Source organism: Falco peregrinus, chromosome 15 (genome assembly GCF_023634155.1).
Source record: "Falco peregrinus isolate bFalPer1 chromosome 15, bFalPer1.pri, whole genome shotgun sequence".
NCBI classification, from domain to species: Eukaryota; Metazoa; Chordata; class Aves; order Falconiformes; family Falconidae; genus Falco; species Falco peregrinus.
This window is the reverse complement of record NC_073735.1, coordinates 5603877-5625775: the sequence shown is the minus strand read 5'-3', so window position 1 is coordinate 5625775 and position 21899 is coordinate 5603877. Positions and strand designations below refer to the sequence as shown.

At 50.7% G+C, this 21899-nt stretch overlaps 1 protein-coding gene across 1 annotated transcript in view; it reads right to left on the bottom strand.

The window, feature by feature from the left end:
* The window catches only part of KIRREL3 (kirre like nephrin family adhesion molecule 3), a 340186-nt gene that overhangs the window by 114093 nt on the left and 204194 nt on the right, over positions 1–21899 (bottom strand). Inside the window, 1 exon segment of the mRNA XM_055819503.1 lies at positions 9051–9128. Within this exon segment, the coding sequence (XP_055675478.1) occupies positions 9051–9128 (78 nt within the window).

The window sequence follows — 21899 nt, the reverse complement described above, 5'->3', positions numbered from 1 at the left end:
CTGATTTGCCATTACAGCTGTAAAATCCAGCTGTCCTGTGCCACTCCCGTAAGACAGGAGCTTCGCCGTACCGGCTGGGGCTGCAGAGCAGAGATGACATTACGTGACCTATTGACACAGGGGGCAACCAGTGGGGAATAGAGCTTCAAAAGTATTTATTTAAGCCTTTTCACGGCATACCAAAGCCACGGGCTCTCTTGCTCCTGCAAACACCAGAATTTCATCTTCACAACGATTTTACTCAGCTCCCACCCCACAGCCGGGCTCTAGTTGGAACTACTCCAGCCGTGGCAAGCTTCTACTCACATTTACATCAGATTTACTTCTGCTGGCTCCAGAGCTGTTTTAATGGCCAGTGTGGCTGTTTATCGATACAGAGCGTGCGTCTCGGGGTGGGACTTACAGGGCTGTGGCGGTTTTAATTGATATTCTAAGCGACAGTAACTTGGTACTGCTTCACTGCTCCAGTTCGCGAAGCTCCGACCTGCGGAAAGCATGCCTGCCTGCCTGCCTCCAGGAGAGGGAGGTTCGGGATCCTGAGCAGGCAGGAATGGACCCCGTGTTTCCTTGCAGCACGGGCAGGCTTCTCTATGAGGCATGCAGTGCTTTGTGTGCAACTGTGCTGCAGTGCCTGCACCCCCAGGACTCCCCCCGGAAAGGGCAGAAGGGCTCTTCCCTCCTCCAGCCTTGAGCCCCCTTCCCGAATCAAAGTGTGGATCATTTTCTGGAAAGCAACAGCTTCCATCTACCTGAAGAAGCTGGAAGCTTCCACGGAAACGTGCTATCGTGTCCATGCCAGGAGGATTTATTGCATCATCAGAACCTGACTTAATGGCACAGCCGGACCTGCGCATCCAGGTTCTGCTCTGGTGGACACCATGTCACCAGCGTGACCTGCGCTGCTCGTGAAATACCGCCTGCCAGCAACCTCTCTGGCAGAGTCCCCATGGACACAGAGGGAGAAAAGCTGAACAGCACACCCCGGGGCTGCAGCAACAGCTCTGCAGAGGGGAGAATTCTCAACAGACACACACGCTCAAAGGTAAACTCCGAGGGTAGCCTGGAGGCAACGCAGAGATGAGAAAGCCAGAGTCACCATCTTCAGGGAGAAGCCTTGCATCTCCCTCAAATCACACTCTCCCTGCCTCCTGATACACTCCAAAACCAAACCTGCCCACTCCCAGCAGAGACAGCAATGCCAAAAAGACGGCCAGCCAGCGGGGTAAGGCGACGTACGTGACCTTATCGCCGCCCTTTTTCATGTGCACCTCACAGGAGAAGTTTTTCCCAACAGCCTGCCGTGTTCCTTGGGTGCGCATCCCATTCCAAATGCCCTCAAGGACCTAAAGGGGAGCGCAAAGGCAACAGAATACAAGTAGCCAAGATATTCTAAATCCTACCCTAGATATTGGTCCACGTTTATTAAAGCCTAAGATTCCTGATGTGTCTTTAGCAGGCTCTCGAGCCCCTGCAAAGGGATGGTACACAGAATCCACAGCATCCCAGGTCCTCCCATTCACGCCTGCAGGCTGAAGAGCAAGAGAAGCAGCTCCTGAATTATCTTACGCCAGTACGGGGAGCGAGGAAGTATTGTATTCATTTATTTAAGACCACACAGCAATAGCTTTCCACAGGGGACCGCTACTCAAATCAATAGATAAAATTATACCCTTAGACCATTAACTGCTACAACAACACCGTTCCCATAAAACTCGCAAGCTTTGCATCAGATTTATGACCAGCAGAGCTGCTCAGCTGTGCCGCAACCGCTGCAGACAATTGGAGCATCCAGGGGGGAACTCTGCTCCCCGTATCCAAAGGAGCAGAGAGAGGTAAGCTGGGGAGATGTCACCTCTCACAGGGTCCTGCCCTCCGCAGCATCCTTGTAAACGTGCCTGACCCATCAGCCAGGACTCCGCTCCCGGCAGCGTATGTCTCTCCAGCCAGGTCCTGCGTTTCACCCAGTTTTCCAGCTGACCCAACCCAGGCAAAAACTCCCCTTGATGCCAGATGAAGAGACAAGCTTGGTGCGATGGTTTTTCCTCAGGTTTCACGCACATCCCTGCCTTGTTTAGCTGACAGACACACAAAGCGTCACAGCAATATCAATGAGACCTCTGCTGATAACAACGTGTCTAACAACTTCTCCGGAGCTTGCTCCATCCACTCACCTCTTTCCTGCCTTTGTCAGATAAAGAACAAAAGGCTCAATGCAGCTTATACGGGAGATATTACCTAATCAATTGTGATTGTGCCTTTGCGGGGAGACACGAATGACAACGTTTGGAGCTTCTTTATCACAGAGCTGCCAAGACCCAGCGATGACAGTAGAGTTTGCAATGCAAAGCTCGGACCACTTCCTGCAGGGAGCTTTGGAGACCAGCTAATAGCACATCTACCACGACAGTGGATCCCAGTAGACTTTGGGCCAGGGATCCTGTACCGTGGAGCAAAGCTCTGCAGAAATCCCATTCCCAGGTCGCAGACTGATGCAACGCCTCAGAGGGCAAGCTGTAAGAAGATGCTGGGATGCTCAAGAAGATGTTAAAAGTTGTTTACGGGCTGTTGAGCTCCACTGTGTGCAAAAGCAGGTTGAGCAGAGCCAACGCTGCTGGAGCTAAAACAGGTAACACGTTACAAGGCTTGTCCCAAAGGACAGACCCTTTTCACTGTCGGGCCAGAGAACAGAGTGAAGTTAGAGCTTCTCCAGCAGCACAGAGGCTGTTAGCATGTGGTAGAGGAGAAAGGTCACTTTTTACAGGGATAAGAACCGGCTCCGATTTATCCTTGAGGCTGAGCAAGATTCATGCTCAGCCTGTGCTGCTGCAGATGTAAAAACCACTTGCACGATCCAGATTAAGTGTCCCCATAAATCCAAGCAATTCTGAGGCAGCAACTGCCTTGCTAGGCTGCTAATGGGTGGCATGAATACATAACCGTGACTCAGTGCCATGCTCTAATAGGACGTTTTCCTGGCAGGAAGCATCACTGAACCCGCTTTGAACCGCGGCAGGCGGCAGAAGGGGCGTTCGAGCAGAGAAGATGTTTGAAGCGGAGGCACAGCCAGCTTCTCTAAACAAGCCGTTTTTCCCCAAACCAGCAGGGACTCCATCCCAGAGCCCCAGCCCGTTTCTCTCCAGGCGGAGCCTGGAATCAGGCTGGGTGGAAAGGATGCTCAGCCCCGGGGAGGGAAAGGCTGCGCTGATGCCGTGGGAGGGCACGGCGGGATGGCAGAAGCTGGGCGGAACCGAACCAGACACAGATCTGTCCACAAACAGCGACACATCCAGCCTCCACGGACATCCAGGGCTTCAATATTTAGGACATGTTAATGCTCCCATACACTCTGGGGTTCAGACCCATCTCCTTCCCTCCTGCGCTTTCTTGTCCTTCTCAGCATTGGGTTTCACCCGTCTCGGCACCGCCGCTGCAGCACCCCAGCACCCTGCTAACCCCAGCGCTCCCTGCCGCAGTGAAGAGCTGCTGCAAAAGCACCCGCAGCCTTCGTCCTTGGCAAGAGCTGCGGATTCCCTTTGAGAAGCTATTAAGAAGCAGTCGAATAGAGCAACCTTTCATTGACAAGTCACTCGGCCCTTTAAACGATCTCCAAATAGTGTTTTCTTTTTATTGCTTTCTGCAGTTTAACAGCCTTGATTTCAAGTTACTTTGGCTTATGATAAACTCCAGATCTATAACGCTTTTATTCTCTCCCTCTTTGGTCTCTCTCACCCACTTCTTCTTTATGTTTTTATTAAAAAAAGATCCAGGAAAACAGATAGCAGATTAAAAGGGAAACAAATTGAAATGGGTCAAATGTATCTTGCTTAGATGACAGCCACCCCATTAGATACTTTTAAACAGGACAAATAATCCGTTCAGAAGCACAAGTGGGCTTTTACATTTATTCTAAATTACAAACCAAATGATTGCAGCCTCAAATGGAAGCACTGGCTAATTGCACTAATATCTCACTAATTCCAGCACCAAGGAATGGGCGAAAAAACTAACAGTTTTCACCATTTTGCCAATTATTCAATTTAGACCAAGGTACATTATTGCAAACCCTGGGTTGAGCTTCCACTCCATTTTATGATCTATGACAAGGACTGGGATGCCAATTATTAATAATGGAGGAGCTATAATTATTCTAAGGATGGGTACGAGATAATTATAAACCATAAAAACAGCTTTCCTACGCATACGCAATTCTCTCCCCACGTCTAGCAGTACTGAAATCTATCTGCAGGCTAGAGATGGTTGAAGACCAAAAAAAAAAAAAAAAAAAGCAAGCAACATCTAGAGCTACACTGCTCGCAATTGACGAGTGTGAAGCCCCAGCTGGTGATGCAAGCCAGGCTGATCTGAATCACCCCTCCTAGCTGCAGCCTGGGGGGGGCTGCACGGATGCACGAGCTCGCTGCTGGCTCTCCTTCGATCCACTGCTGCTTCCCTGGACCAGCCCTGCCCCAAGTCTGAGGTACGGGGGTGAACCGCATCCTTGTGGGATGCTCCGAGGTACGGGGGTGAACCGCATCCTTGTGGGATGCCCACCTTCCCCCAGCAAGAGCCAGCAGAGCTTCATGTGAGTACCAGCGCGAAGGGTTGGATATAATAAATATCCTTATTTAAAGGATAAGATTCCCAACCTTCTGACCAGAAGAATCCAGGCGAGGTTTGCAAAGTGCAAAACTTCGAAGCCCTCACACTCTCCGTACTCCCAAAACTCCAGGTTTGTCTTATGCTGACCGACAGCCTCGCGTGGCCTTTACAGAAAAATCTGCCTCGGATTCATCAGCCCTTATCTGAGCAGATTTCTACAGTCATTACCCAGCAAATACGATTTGCCAAGCAACTCCCTCTCCCAATTAAACACAGACCAGCACTCGTTGCTATGTCGAGCTGCAACTCTGCAGTCATGGCTGCTGGTATTGCTCTGTACAGCAAACAGAGACACCTTGAATGCAAAAAATCTGTGGAGAATAATGGGTTCTGCTTCCAGCCACGGTGCAAATGGAGGGCGGCTGCTGCTGGAGAGAACTCTGGCACCAGCCCCTCTCCTGGCACACCAGTTTGCATCTACAGCGGCCGATGCCGAGGGACCGCCTGCAGATTAAGGTACAGCTTTTAGCCTCCTGCCTGTCCATAACTGACGGCGTGGATGCCAGGAACGCAGAAAGCAAGGAGCTGAAGAGGGGGAGCCTGTCCTTCCTTGGGCACAGAGCATTAACCATTAGCTGGTCCAGGAGGATGCTGCTGCACTGAGTCCTTCTCCTGTCCCTTTTCCCAGCCGTGGCTGCTGTCACCACCCAACCTTGGGCACAAGGATGAAGCCCACCCTTCCCCTCCCCACGCACTGGCTCTGTCCCATGTAGATGCCACCTGCCCATGGCATGCGAGAACACGGGAGCCAGCAAAGCGTCTGGAAAGGGAAGGGAGCTCCGCTACCCTGCGCGCGGGGAGATGGTTGTAGGCACCTTCCAGCAGCCGACGGCTGGTGGGAACAGGTGGTGAAGGAGAAGGCTGACACCTCTCAGCGCTTAATCGTTCCCGTTAGTAGCTTTATGAATGGCAGCCAAAAAGTGCCATAATTGCTGCAGTGACGCTTGCTAATGACTCGAGTTAGATCTGGCAAGAAGACAAAGGCAGGAGAGAAGAAGAAAAATAGCAGGAGCAGGACCGACATCTAAATATCTGCCGGGGAGCAAGCCCAGCTCGGGACAGGCAGGGACCATGCACGATAGATGAGCTGGGAGAGATTTCACAGCACGCTCCTTGCCTTCCCTTGGGAGGGGAGGAGAACTGGACGTGGAGGGGAAGAGGGAACAGAAAACACAAGCTCCAGTTTTCAGATTAATTCAAGATCCTTGTTCTTGAGGGATGGAGTTCACCACCTTTCTACTCCATAATGCCCTTGAGCCGGGGAAGCACAAGCCCTGGGGAAAGGAGGGTAGCTCAGCTCACCGCCACCCTCGGCATCGCCCTCCTTGCACGGCACGTGCCTTGGGCCAGCCAGTCCACGAGCCGTGGCCCCCACGAAACCACCACCGTGGTCAGGGGAGAGCTGGTCCCCAAGGGGAAGCCGGCCCCTCACCAGCAAACAGCGCGCTCCCCCTGAGTGTGTATCTGTTTCTGAGTGTTAACAAACAGCCGGCAGCATCTGATTGAGTGGGTTATTAGCAGAATGAAGACAGATGGTGGAGGATTAACTCTAAAGCGTCTTTATTGCAAGGCCGTCATTACAGACAGCTCCTACCTCTCTCTCCCTCTGTCTACAACTGTCACCAGCTTCATTTCAGCCTACAACTCACAGCCGCGCGCCGAACAGCGATCCCAGCACGCAGACCAGGCACTCGTCAATCACAGCAAAGGAATCTGTGTACAGCAGCCATGCTGCAGCGGCGCCGTCCCGCTCCCAGCCCATGCACATCCCCACACCGTGCCCAATTCCAGCACCTTTCCCAGTGCCAACACAGCAAGAGCCCGCTGCATCCCGTGCAGCGCAGCAATGCCAGCCACAAGGGGAGTGCCCGCATTGGTTTTGCTTTGCACATCACCAGCGGTGCCAGCAGCAGCCACCCACACTGCTCTGTTGCCTTACAGCTGGGAGGGACACCAGCACCTCACCCAGACATGGTTTTTTTTTTTCACGGCACAGGCTGACAGATGTCGGTACAAGGAATGGTAGGTGATAACCAGCACTGACAGAGACAAGTCCTCGGACACTTCGACATCTCAGCCGGGAGAGCCCACATCTGCAATGAGTTGCATTAACGGACATCCATCACTTGCCAGTTGGTAAACGAAGAACATCATGCTACCAAAGACCCTCGCTGGGCATGGCCACAGATCATCCACAAGCTACGAAATTTATTTTGCCCTGCTGCGAGAGGTTGCCATGCTGGTCTGCAAGTGCCCAGCCTGGATCTTCTCCATGGGGACAGCCGAGAGAAAAGCTTTCCCACCCTGAAGCGATCCTTGCACGCTGATGAGACCCCGCCTAAGTCCTCTCGTGCTTCTCTACCTACCAGTGCATTTTGTAGATGACTCCGTTAAGTGAGAGCAAGGTTCTAACGATCACTGTAATTACCCATTTCCAGTACGATGGAGACCCCACACCTCATAATTATCCCATTGCCCCACTGCTTACCTCTGCTTTCAGATCCTTCAGCTACCCTGTAATTATTAATAGGGCTATTCATTAGCACCATCACGCAATAAAAAGAGGAAAACCTCTCACTTGGCAAAAACACAAAAGGGAAGCTGTTTTTTTCCTTATCCCTGCGAGGGAGCCGGCCCCAAGAGCCTGGCTCAGGCACTTTGGGTAGGAAACACCTTTGCTGTGCTTCTGTAGGTGACCAGACATCTGCCCTCCATGGCTTTGCACTGAAACCCACCAAAACCTCCCAAACTGGAAGCTTGCAATTGTCATCCAGAACTGCCTCTAGTGAGAACACAAGTCCTAGAGTCTCCGTAGCCATGGAAATCCCCCGGCTTTGTTTTTTGGCAGATTGTACCTTTAAACATAATGGTCCTGCAGGGGCCAGAAACTTGCTGGCTGCACAGCGCCAGGCAGGCACACTTTGTTCCCTTTCCCACACAAAAGCTTTTCCTTTTGCCCTTTCATGATTCTTTGTTTTCCACACAAAGCCATGTTCCACCTGAAAAGGGAGCTCACTTGGGAGGCGGACGCAGGCTTTGAATCCGACAGGGGGGGAACAGGAGCTTCTGTGAACGATCCCCAAGGATCGGCGGGATGCCCAGGTGTGCCCGTGGTCCTGCCAAGCTCTCGGGCACCCTGGGAGCATCCCCAGGGTGCTCCTGCCCGTCTGAGCACAGCCGCAGGCAGCCTCTCCGAGAGGATTGAGGGACAGGGAGGCACCGAGAGGGACTGCACCTTTTCACAGCAGTCGGAGGAGACTCTGCCATCCCTTCTCCCAAAGGGCAACCCCTTCCTGTTAAAAACACACTCTAATCAATGTTTAAAAAGCACGTGATAATTAACAAGCACAAGGTGAAGGCTTGTGAAGTACTTTCCTCCATGTTATCAGCTCGGAATCAGGGCTCCTGGGAAACTGAAGGAACCTTTGATCTTCTAACTGATTTTTGAGCCATAAACTGGTCTCCACCAGAGTTTTACCCCATGAAAGCTAACGCAACTCTTACTTTTGTCAAGACAAGGCTTCCTGCAGGGGCAGACACCCCCACGGCCACACACCAGCCCACGCAAGCCAAAGGCAGCGCAACGAAGCAAGCGAGCGCACCCTTTGTCCAAAGAATTTCCAATCAAAGCCCACCCCCCCCCACCCCCCCAATCCACGTTTGGCTCAAGTTTGCAGCTCAGGGCGGCCAAACTCTCCTTGACACATCCTCAAGACCCCTCCATCCCGCAGGATTCTGCAATCTTTAATCCTTCTTTCATCCAGCGTTAAGCAGAGATGTGCCGCACCAGGGTTTGCTTCAGAAAAAGAAGCCAAGCAACGAAGCTACCAGAAGTAAGGGTGCCAATTCTTCCAAGCATAAATAGTTTTTGTTTAGTTATTACGCTTCATAATTATTTATGATATTTATATGGATTAATCAATGCTCATAAAGTACTTGTGGGATGACTAGAATACAGAACAGGGAAATTCTAGCAAGATCTCTGCCAGAGCGCAGAGGCTTGATGAGCAATGGAATGCCACCTCCGAGGGCTGCAAAGGCAACTGGGTCTCTGAAGGTGCCACGGTGAGGCACCACCACCCAACTAGAATAAAAAGACTGGATGCAGCAATTGCTGGAAGCGCTTCCCCTGTGACACATCCTTTCCTTCGGAAAAGACAGTGGATTTTGGATGCGTGGGAACTACTAAGCTCCCGCTCTTCTCTTGCGGCTTCGTGCAATAGGCTTCCCACAACCATACCCGCTAAGATGTTCAGAGATCAAAGGGGAAACAGGATTTTCTCCTTGGTGTGAACAAGAACCTAGCACGTTCCTAGCAGCGGCGCATCCGCATCCCTTGCAATGAGACGGCTGAAGAGGAAGGAAGAACAGAAGGCGAGGGAACTGCTCACCTTCAGTCATCCTGCGGTACTTCTCCTTGTACATGAACCCCAGTACTAGGCAGCATCCTCTTCCCGGGAGCCCCAGTTCTGCAAGAGAAGAGAGAACGATGTTAGAGGACTAGGCTGGGGACAAGAGCAAGCACACGGGATGCTGCAGGGAGCGAATCCTGCCGGTTACACCGTTCAGGTAAAGCATGTAACCGAAGTCTTTGGTCAGCCTCACGGAGCTGAGCTTTGCTGGGGGTCCCAAACCAACTGCTTCCAGCTGCTTTTTAGCCACGTGTATCTAGAGACAGGAGGGTCGCCATCCCCTCCCTCACCCGTTTCTTAAGCACTCCGCAGAGGGAACGAGTCGCATCTTCCTCCACGTCAGCGCGTTGCCACAACGTGGGCTCTTTAATCCCTTTCTCCCTTAGCGGGCAGCAAAGTAAAATGGGAAACAGCCCTCAGAAGGGAAGATAAGTCTGGCTTGAGGCATCTTGCTCTTTAGAAGCAAGCAAGTGACCCTACAAGCAGCGAAGTGCCCCAGACCGAGGACACGCGTGCCTTTGATGCCTTGATTTCTTAATGGTGCTTTCTCACTATTGGGAACAAACAGGGAGAGATCTGAACATGGATTTTTTTCCAGAAGCAGGCTGTGTGCGTGCGTGCTCTCCCTGCGTGCATCTCAGAGCAGCAAAAAGCTCTGGTTCTTCAAATAAATTCTCCTGTGTCACAGTGGAGAAAATTAAGGTACCGTGTCCCCGATGCTGCCTGTGGACCTGCAGAGCTCCTCGGGGGCTTCTGTGCTCTGCAGAGCCCTGCTGATCAAAGCCCCTTTGATGTTTACTTAATGTGGCTGCGAACTCTTTAGAGCCCCTCTCTGCCAAGGAAGGAGCACTCGGGAGTGTCACGAAGTTGTGCCACCCGCAAGAGGCAGCAAAGCAGGAGACTTGGGAGCGCAGCGACAGCTTTAGAGCAGAGCGAGCACTGCCTGGCAGCCTTGGCTTTTAGCGCCATGATGCAAACGTGGGTTTGAATTGCAGAGCTGGATTGGGTCCAGAGGAAGAGGAAAGTTGCTCAGTGCAGTGTGATGTGCAGGGAAGACTCCCAGATTTTCGTGGGTATATACCCAGATACGAGGGTATCCCTCCCTAACACTGCGAGCTGCCATGGCATCCCAGCAGAGGGGTTAGCAGCCTCCTCTTGCTCACAGTGTGAGGTAGAATCAGAGCCTGAACCCAGAAAAACCATACTTCTTTTGACCCCAGGACACTCAGGGTACACGCAAGACTAGTTCAAGCACTTTTAACGTCAAGCAGGGCTCCACCTCGCTAAGGACCAACAGTTCCTGGTCCTGAGGCTCCCACTTGGGAGGACATCCGCATCTAACCAAAAATTACACACATAATCCCGCTGAAGCTGATGCTCAGACAAAAGTAAGTCTCTTGAGATGCTTAGAATGAGCTGAAATTTAATTGCCCCCCTAAATCCACACTGCTACCTCAGGCAATGCCCCAGAGAGAAATCGGCATCTCCAGAAAGTGACTCACTTCACCTACCTGAGAGGACTTTGGGGTGCCTGTAACTCTTGTTGGCCATAAGAGGTAGCGACTGATTCAGATGGAGATGCCTAAAGTTTAGACAATTCAGGGCAGATGAATCAACTATCTGCATCCTCAGTGGTTTCTTGAATCAAGAGGCCTAATTAACAGGAAGAGGTAAAGAGCAACCTTCTCCCACCTCTGACGTGAAGGTGGAAACCAGCCCTCTTGCTCTGCAGGATGGAGGCGACACAATCGACCACAACCGCAGACACCCCCAGCAAGGCGCTGACTTGCAGAGCGTTAGATGCTTCGGCTGCTCCCGACTGCTGCTCGGCTCGGGCTGAAGGACGGTCAGCGCAGGTCGCCTCCCTCAGCACTCCGATGGCCAGCATCAGGAGGACCTTGCCGAACCTCAAGCGGGGTTTCCATCAAGGATTGTGCAACGCCTGTGGAAACGGACACTCCTCAAGCATGTGGCTGGAGAGCCATGAACCTGCCAATAGCCTCCGGGGCCAGCTACCCAGAGCCCGCGGCGCCAGCCAGAGGCGTTTATGCCTTTATTGATAGGAAAGCAAAACGGCATCGATTCCTATCGAGCCTTCAATAAGCACCGAGGTATCAAAGCGTAATTAAACCAGCACAATTAGATGAGCGTCACACAAGGCAGCAGGGTCGAGCAAACCACTGTTCCTAGCTCAGAATTCAGACACGCATCCCGGCACACAGACCTGTTGGCGGATGCTGGCTGGACTTTTCCCCCAAACGCACAAGACCCGGCGTGGCAGGGGCTGATGCGCTCTCTATGGACCACAGACATCACCACGAGCATCCTGAACCCAAGAAGTGATGGAGGGAGCGCTACCGCAGCCTACCTGGGGATGAACATCCCACCACTCGGAGGTCCGGCTCGGGATGCTCCCAAGGAGGAGGTCCGGCTTTGCTACCCAGGAGGTGCCAGGCACAACTTAACCCTTAGAGGATGAGGGATGGTCAGGGCTGAGCCACGCAGCCTGATCCGGATGCGATCCGGGTTATTACCCATCTGGAGCCTGGATCAGCGCACACCGGCATGGGTGTCTATCTTCTACTTGCCTCCCTGAGGGGTACTATAATTAATGCTTATAAAACACTTTGATATGCCATGATGAAAGGAGCTAACAAGAGCACTGCATTATAATAATTCATACCATAAATTTGTGAGAACATGCAAAAATCTTTATAGCTAAAGGCACCTTTAAATACTTGAGAGTGCCTTTAAAAGGTAAAATACTTCAAGATGACTCTGACGCCTAAGGATGTCTCACCACTCCACGGCTTTTAGTGGCTACCTAAAGCTAAAATAGTTAAGCAGATACCCAGCATTTTAAATGTTTTGGCTTTAGGGGGTCTGCTGAGATACCACTGAAAACAGAATGGTTTAACCCATGCATGTCCCCCACCCCTAAAACAAGTCCCATCTGTCTCCCTGCAATGGCAATTGATTTTTCCCAGCAGAGCGAAACGAGATGAAGTTTATCGTTGCAAGCACTGTGAAGAAGGGTGAGCTGAAGTATCTTGTTCGGAAAATACATGGCAGAACCAGGTTTGCGACTTGCTCAAAAGTACCTGCGTTAACTCTCCTCAAAACTTGCAGAACAGCACCCATCAGACAAAGAATTCCTTATTTCTCCCGTCATCTGGGGTTTCCTTACTCAATTTCAAGGCAATTCCTCCACCCGCAACTCAGGGAGGGAACCTGGTTTCTGATCAACCGGTGCAGTAAAGGCTAAAGCTGCAGAGCAGTAATAAAGGTTTATTAACACAATCACAATGCGTACTATTGTGTAGCTGTATTCCACCAGGAATGATAATAAATGTTTAATAGCCCAATAATACCTGTTTAATAATTTTTCAGCTCATCCTGTCTAATTGCAAGTTTATTAAAGAACGATAAACTTTATAATCATTGTAAAGGCATAATTGCAATTCCATTGCTTATTTAATATTGAGTTAATTATATTACAAGTAAGTTATATTTTCCCGTACATATTAAATATCAATTAGCTGTTTTAAACTATTGATTTGTATTTAATTAACTATGCTATTATATACCAATTAAGCTCGTATAAGAGAAGCACAAACAGCTGGTCTCTTAAATTAAATTTTAAAAACTTTGTATTAACATAAATATCACGTTTCTATTTTCTCATGTTTTCCTTCTACAGAGAGGGCAATTTGCTATCTGTAAGTATTTTTTCCAATTGCACGTTACATGCATGAGCTTCATTCTAAACTTTTCCTTGCCGGGATAGGGAATAGGTGTCCTCCACACCAGATGTCCTTGTGTTAAGTGACACCAAACCACGGTGACTGGGAAGGACAGAGGGTTGGAAAAAAACCCATCTCACTTGGGGAACTCAGAAGCAAAGAGTTTTTTGTGGGAGATCTTGAAAGAGCATGGAAGTCTCCAAGGAAAGAAGCTCAACCCCTCCTGCTTTAAGCTGGCCAGCTTGGGTGGCACCAGAAGGTCCCACCTCACCAAATGCAAGAGGTTTTGGTCACTTTGAGAAATCTTATTTTACGATTAACCTTAGCAAAACTTAGAGGTTTGCTGTTCCGATGGATAAAGTTGCTTGCTGTTGGGTATCTTGCTAAAGCACATTACGGACGGAAAAGCCCAGTCTCCCAAGTCTTTCCATGTTCTTGGCTTCACCCTTCCTAGTAACGCTGCATCCCAAAAGTTAGAAGAAACGTGTGAAGGCGCATTTTCTTCTTTGTTTCTTCAACAGCCTGGTTTCCAGGCCCAGTAACCACCTCGCTTGTCTCACAGAGATTTCCTCAAGCATCCCTGTGATCTCTTCTCCAGGGGGATATTAGCACCCATCAGGCAAGCGCATCCTTCCCCTCCAAGTTCTCCTTCTGCTGGATTCCAGCTTCCTCCCTCAACGCCCTTTGCACCCGCGAGCGCTGCCGAGCAATCCAAACTACCGCTGCATTTCAGCAGAGAGCAAATGGATCCTCCGACACCTCATTTCGATATTACGCCGTTAAGTCTGCCGACCAAGCTGAGATCCTCAGAGACGAAAGAGCTATACAAATGCAAGTTATTATTAAATCTGTGCCTGGTTAATTTATAAAAATGTATTAAAAAACCTACCCGGCTTCCCAGATGAGAAAATGGGCACATTACTGTTTGAAATATGAATGAATCAGAGATCAGTGTTAAATGCTGTAGTGATATTATATTTTATTCTATAGTGCTCTGCAGAAAAGTTGCATTTATAAACCCATTTATTGTGTTATGTACTTGCAAACCACCTTGTCATCCATTTATTGCACAAATAAAATCTTAAAAGCAGAGGATTAGTTGAGTGTGTCCCTGTGGGACCACAATCTGACTTTAAAGAATCCATCAACGAAGGAAAACAGATGGAGCAGAGGTGTTTGCCAGCTCATTGCTCCGAGATGTAAAACTCAACTGTGCGAAAGGGCTATTCTCTGACGGTCCGCAGACCTGGAAGCCCCGTTCGTGTTCAAGGGAGAAGGCACGTACAGCAGAATTTGCAGAAACCAGGGCCCCCGAGCTGGAGCCAGTTCTGGCTGGAGATTTTGGGATGGCACAGGCTCCTCTCCTGCCACTGCACGGGGTAACCACCACCATGGAGAGGACAGCTCAGCTTTGCACGCCAAAGGAAAATTCCATGAAATTTAAACCTCTGTTAAGACCTAAAACATTGCTGGAGAAGGCACGGATCTGCAGCTCGGACACAGCAGCATCACCAAAACAAGCCAGCCCTATCGCTGTGTTCCCTAAGGGGAATTTCTGGTGCTGAAGAGTGCAAGTCTGCAGGGCCCTTAAAACTTCTACCAAACATCCTTTTGGGTTAAAAAAAAAAAACCCAAACAAACACACAAACAAAAAAAAACCCCACCCCACAAATGGAAAATAACAGGAAAACTTGAGTATGCTGATTTTCATTGAGTCTGTTTCAGCTCAGTGAAAAAAATCCCAGAGCCAGCCAGCCGTCCCCCAGTAGGGGGTTCTCTGGGACAAACAGCTTTGGACAGGCACATCCCTCGGAATACCGCAGTACGCTGGCAGCCAGCTCTCCGAGGTGCCTCGAAAGGCACCGGCACAAAAAGCTTCAAGGGGAAGACTGGAGAAACCCAGGAACGAGCCCTGCCCTGCTACCAGACAATTAAAAGTTGCTTCTTAGCGGGAAACACAACCGGCAGAAGGGGAAAGACAGGGATTCATGCTGCTGAGCGAAGAGAATTATTTCCCTGTGTTCCCTGCCTAATGAAGGGAAAAGAGACACCTCCAAGTTGTAACTCAGCACTGAAGCTTTTTGAAGAGCTTTTTTTTTTTTTTTTCTTCCCTCTATCAGCAACACAGCGGCTTTAGTCCCCACGTTCAGTACCCTGAATTTGTCTATATTCCCCACCCTCCTCCCCAACCCTCTACAGCCGAGGTACCTTTTCTGAACCTCTTACAACAATGTCCTGTTTGGGGAGCATCCAGCAAGTGAAGAAGAATCCTTACAAAACTCAAATCTAGTCATTCTTCGGGTTTTTTATATTTTCTCTCTCTTTTTTTTTTTTTTTTTAACTTCTCCCTGAAGGAGCTGCTGTAGGAAAAAAACCCCTATTTACCCCAGAGTAAGACGGCCATAAGTACGTGAACCGTTTTGAATGAACAGCTTTCACACCTTTGCATGCACAGGTACACGTTTACATTAGTCAAATCATTTGAAATGCTTTGCTTTGGTCTTGGGGCAGCAGGTTCTGCAGCTTAACCACACCTCACATGCAGGAGAAAGTATTTTTCATGTTTTTCCTGTTGTAAAAGTCCTAACTTTCACCCAGCATTTGTTTTATTTGAAAGAAAAACAAAGAAAAGCTTAGATAGGAACAAGAGTCCGCTTTCCTTACCACTAGTGATAACACCTGAACTCCTGTTCGCACTGCTCGAGCTCTGCTGGTCAGATAACCGGTGCAGCTGGAGACATCCACATCATCTCACCAAACCCCCCCAGAGGCATCGGCGAAGGCTGCCCACAGCCCCAGCCCCTCGGGCAGTATCGCACACCTGGGTTCCCGCTTGCTCCCTCCACGTGCTGCTTCCAAAGGCTTCGCCAAGAAGAGATGCTCAGCCCACCACCTGCAACACCCCGGCCCCCTCCACCCCTGCGGGGTCAGCGTTTCATTTCCCAGCCTCACGCAGGCGTAGCTCCAGCCTCCCCCCCCCCCACTTTACGTGATTTCTGTGGCATTTTGCAGGAGCTGCCATCCCACTGCCACTTCCATCGCGCTTTGCTCAGCCCCTCAGCTCGGCCGCAGCCCTGGAGCTCAGACCCTCCCTGGGAGGACATGTGGATTGTTTGGTGGGGCTACGGCCAATTCACCTCGCTGGGGGGTTTGACCTGCACTTCAAGGACTTCCCGAGGATTTAATCTGCTTTTGACTACAGCCCATTGTACGTGCTGCTCCATTCCAGCCACAAAACGCATCTCTTGTTTTGAGGCAGCACGGCGCTGCAGGAAGGTCAGGAAGAAGGCTGCGAGAGAAACTTCAGCAACATGCCAATACCTTCCCACGCATCCCCTGCCTCTCCTTGTCACTCCCCCAGGTCAGCCCCCGAACCTGACAGACTCATCACCAGCCGCATCGTCCTACCAAGCAGGAGATGCGCACTGGTGAGACCGCACTCGCTGATGCAGAGGAGTCGGCAGAGCAGCCAGGGATACTGGGGGGGACAACCAGGCCACCGGCACGTCTGTCTGGGTCGCACTCCAGCGGATGCATTGCACCAGCTGATGCGACCCACATGTACTCTACAGAGCACCTCGTGTCCGCTGGGACACGAACAGCAAGGGCAGGAGAGGCTAACAGGCACTTTGAGCCCTGTCCCTTGCCCTGTCTGTCCACTCTGCCTCCCCCAGGCAATCCCCTGGCCAGTCGAGGGTTCGGATGGCCCCAGGCTGTCCGTCACCCCCCGCCCCCGCTCTGCTTGTCAGCTCAGACCCCAGTCACTTGGGGAGCTGCCTGACAAGCTCTGCAGTGGCACTGATGCCGCATCACTTGTTCCTCCAGCTGTTTTCTTCCTCTTCTACCCCCCCAAAACCCAGGAGCTGTGTATTCAACTCCATACAGTAGAAAAACACCACCACCCTAGCAGAAAGGAAAGGGTGAAGGACACGTATGAAACCCATCACACCTTTCCTCAGCACCTCTCTCATCACACGATGAAACAAGCTCCACGGGGAACCCAAATGCCTTTGTGAGGACATGCCCAAGAGGCTGGAAAAGCCCCAGATATCGCAGCACACGGGGTCCGTATGAAACAGGGGGGCTGCAAGGGTGTTCAGAAGACGGCTTGGGCCAGCCTAAGCTGGGTCAAGCCTCCCTGCTCCACCTCCCGTGATTGCACGGGCATCACGGTGTGCTCCTTCACACCAGGCAGGATTGTCAGTCTGTAAGATGGTCTAAAATCTGGATGAAAACAACCAAAACAAAACTGACAGGGAGGAAGAGATGAGATCCATGTCTTTGGATTCCTTAAGAAGACAGTGTTTTCTCCAAAGACCTGATTTCATCACAAAACACCCGGCTTTCTCATTTCATTGAAAAGCACTGCGCTGCTCCTCGCTCCTGCTGTAGGACCCCTGCATGTCCCATTGCAATCCGAGCGACATTAGCCACACACACAGCACGACATTATCCCGAAGCCTGGTGAGAGCATCTCATGTTGGAATAAATAACACATTTTGCGCTCCCCTGGCATACAGAGAGCCACATTTACATGCAGGTCTAGAGATCTGCATAGAGCAGGAGGCATACCAGCCTCACCCCCCACCCAGGCCACCCCATAATACCTCTGCTCGACTGGGAGAATGTGGCTACAGGAACACTTGCAATAAGCCCTGCAAGGCTCCATACTGCCCTGATAGATTTTGGACACGCTGGAGAGAAAAAATAACGAAAATAAAAGCAGAGCGCTGTAAAGGTCACACCTATTGCAGCGCTCTGGGTCAACAGTGGCTTCTCACACCTGCCACCCTGGGTGGCTTCACCAGAACGGCTTTCAAGCCTAGAAAGATGGGCAGCTACAGGAAAGCACAAACCACTTCCACCCTTGGAAACACACAGCAAACCCAGTTACCCTCTGCCCGACCCAGGAGATCACGGTCACTGGCTTCAAGCCCATCTGCCCCGCATCCATCAGCTCCTCCTGCCTCAAATCCCATGAAGTCCACTGCCCAGCTCCTCCAACCCTTCCCATACCGGGCACCCTTGGCAACTGCCCCGGCTCCTTCAAGACGGAGCAGCCGTGACCCTTTCATCCCCGCAGAAGGCAGGGAAAGCACCGAAGCGCATCCACACTCTCACTTGAAGATGACACGACAGTCAGAGGCAGGGAACCCCACAGTGCTTCTATTACTGGGAAATCACGCTCCAGCCTCGTCAACGCCGTTACTTCTGTGTATCTTATAATTAAATAGTATTTGCCGGTTACCTCACAGCATGCTGCAATTCTTCCACATCCGAGGCTGTTTGTTTGGTTTTGTTTTTTTTCTTCTCAAAATTTCTGATCTTCAGCTTCTATTTTATTTTTCCCCTCCTTGCCAACTCGCAGCAATTTCAGAAAACTCTTTAAGCCGCCTTCCCACTTAGGAGGTGAGAAGGAGGGGTCAGAGACCTGCTGTGCAGCACTGGTCCGTGCTACACCATCTCGTCTTGGGCCACCCACTGGTCCTGAGCTGAAGGAGACCAGTGACATGAACACATCACCTTGGGTCAGCCCCACAGGTGGATCTCCGTTCCTCTGGAGCTCTCGGAACAGGAGCCAAGGCACCTGAATAGCTTGGGGAACCTCACTTATGGTGGCCTTACCAAACTGGCATGGATGAATAACTCGGCCAAGGGACCAGGAATTCCAGATTAATTGCAGTTGGAGGCACGTTCGCTGCAGTCCCTACTCTTTCCCTTCTGTTAGAACCTGCTGGAAGAGCACATGGTGCCTGGATGGAAGGGGCAGCAGGAGAACAGGTCCCACCCTCCGCCAGTGAACAAGGCACCAGTGACAGGCAAGGGGAGAAAGCCACAAGATGTAAGGTATTATCTAATCATCACATTTCCGTCCCTTTCTGCAGGAAAGTGGCTTTGATTGAGCTATTGAAGCTTTACGGTGCGCTGGCAGGGCTTTGGCCACGCTCAGTTGTAAGAGAAAGGAAAGCGAGTGGGCAAATTTCAGGCTGCAGGAGGCTGATTGCTGCCCTGTCTGGACCACGTTCCTTCAATGTCCCAGCGGTAGCAGATTCAGTCCCACCACGAGAACCAAATCCATCACCCGGACTGCCAGGACCACTGCTAGGCTGTGCTGCTTCTGTCTGAGTCTGCACCGGTCACCTCGCCTGGGTCCAGAGAAGATGCTGAGCATCCGTGACACCAGCTGCAGGTTGGGGCATTCAGCCTGAATCTTTAATCCTGCAATATTTACTTTGCCTCATGACCATGCCCGCTCCCTTTCTAGAGCGTTATTGGCTTCCTGATCGACCTGAAACTGCACGATTTCTGCAACTGGTCCTGCTGGCTGGATCTTTGCACTGCAAATACTTTGCTAGCGGTGCTCACCGGCTTCAGCCAAAAAAAAAAAAAAAAAAAAAAAAAAAAAATCCTAGTGTGTAATGATCACGGGCAAGAAGTAGGACGGTAAAGCAGGGAAGATCAGTGTAAGGGAAGGACTTGGCAACCTGCTCGTGCCCTTTCGTGGCCCAAAGCATGCCCAGGGACCCCTCCCGTACCGCTGTCCCTCTCCCCATGACATGCCTTGACCACATTAAGCCCCAGCTCACAGCAGATGCCAGTACCTGCCTTTATGCATCTTCCCTGCTACTCCTCCTCCTATCTGCTGCCAAACCCTGTAACTTACTGCAAGCAGCTTGGCTTCCACTGCCAGGGGGGCACTTTCCCAGTGTTGGCCATAACGTGAATGATACGTGAAAACAGCTCCCCTGCTTCCCCCAGTGTCAGTGCGCTGCTCCCGCGCGCACGCGCTCTCAATCCCATTAAAAGTAATGGGGTGAGATTGTCCAGCCCATTACTTTCAGTGGCTGTTTCAGCCAGAGAGCCTAAAGCTCCCATATCCTCAAAATAGCAAGCAGAGTAGCTCCAAAACTCTCTGCTTCATTATCACCTCATGTATTCCAGCTTGCCAGAGTTTAATTGGAAAGACAGCCAAGCCTGCGCTCAGGTTTGCTAATTGCTGCGGAAGACACACAAGCACTCCTTGCGCCGCTGACAATTATTTCCTTGCTCAGCAATTTTTGTTTTTTCAAGGTGTGGAGGTTTTGTTAAAAAAAAATAGTCTAAAGTTCTTTTTTTTTTTTTTTTTTCCCAAAGAAGAAACACAGGCATATGCCAACACAGCCGCAGGAGAGGTACTTGATGAAACCGTTGCATGCTTCAAGCTCCAGCTGGGCCTGCTGGATTTGGAAGGAAGGAACGGCTGCAGGAGGAGCTAGCCGGGGAGAACCACAGCTCCTGCAAAAAGCCAAGCCCCAACCATGGATGTAAGATGCATCACGGGAGCTGTAGTCTGAGTAATTCTGAACTCTAAGTCCAACAATACACTGAGGGCAGAGACAGGGTAAAAACCAAACCACTCCGCGCATCCAAGGCAGTTCGATATCACGACACACTCGGAAAGCCGCGTGGCCAAACAGCTTTCTTCAGGAGCTGGAGAAATCCCACTCCTTGTCTGATTTCTGACCTCGCCTTCTGCTCTGGTTTCGTAAAAGCCTGGCAGAGCCTGACTCTATAAAGCCACGTGCTCCCCCTTACAGCTAGGGAAGGAACCCATCGGGGATGTACATGAAGATGCATCCAGGACACTAACAGCGACAGCTACCTCAGTCCCTGGCCAAAAAAACAAGAGTGGGAAGAGCAGACTAGTTAAATGGTTGACAAAAAAGAGAAACCCCCCCTTGCTATAAAACACCAGAAAGTTGCTGAGATGACACTCCCAGCCAGGTGACGGGAGTGTTGAGCACAACACAGGTTTTTCTTGCCTCTGACCTTAGTAAAGAGCAGACTGCAACGTGCACCCCTCCCGTACCAACCTCCTCGCACGGCCCCTGCGGACTCGATGCCGTGCCCTGTTGCAACGCCAACTCTATCTGCCGCTGCTTCAAAGATGTTAACGTCTTGATGCTCACAGCCCTGTCCAATCCAGGACAGATGGTAATAAATTTTTCAGTGGCTGGAGCAGAGTGCAGCAACTGTGTGATTAGCATCTTTTTCTCCACTGCACATTTCATCTGTAAACTAAGATTAAATACCTGGAGGAAAAAAGCCGCAAGAAAAGGGAACTTTAATATGTTTTCACTGCAGAGTTCACACGAGTGAGCAAACAGCTCAGATCTGAGGTGAGAGGTGGCTCAGGGCGGGGAGTTTTCCCCATGTGCCGATTCAAGTTATCCAGTTTGCACAAAGATGCTCTTTCTGTTACCACAGCTGTACCTTGAAATTCTTACGACCCCGGCAGCTGGCCTCCGAGCCAACACTGTGAGGAGCAGCAAGGTCTGCAATCCCCTAAAAGCAAACAAGGGGAGGGGAACTGCTCCATTACCTGTCTGGGTTTGAACTCTCCGTTCATTTAAACCAAACAAAACCTATCCCAATCGCCTGTCAAGCCTCAAGGACCTCGCTTCCCTGCAACCTCAGCCAGAGATAAAACAAGGGAATGAATTTCATGTATTGCACGGGAGATTAGGGACAGTGCCTGCTGTTGAGAAGAAATCATCAGCTACAAGTTCAGCAACCATCAAAACATCGTTCTTCATCGCTGCAACGCAAGTACCAGGCCAGTGCTGCTGACAAGGCACCTCAGATGGAAAGCATTTTAAATGACCATTAAAAAACCAAACCAAACAACAACAAAAAAATCCCAAACAGACCCCTTAAATGCAGAAAAAAGCACCGCACGCTTGGTTTTGGAACTCATACTCCTTACAACCAGGAGAGCATCGTTAGGGCTTGCAAACCATCCTTCTCACCCACTGCTGACCCTCTCTGCCTGTGCACACCAGAAATAGCTCACTGACCTTGCTCCACGCTTCAGTTTTGCTCGCCTATAGATGCACCCGGGGCATCCTGCACGCAAAACGCTCCTTTTGCTACATCCTTACAATGGGGGGGATCCACCTGCTCTCAGAGGGAAAGCCAACGAGACTGGAACGCTCTGCCCCCATTTGTAAGGAATCTTCTCTCAAGCGTTTGCCTGCTTAACAAAAATCCAAAAATGCTCAACAGGTAGGGCACCAGGTCACCCAGAGAAACACCCCGCTTCGTT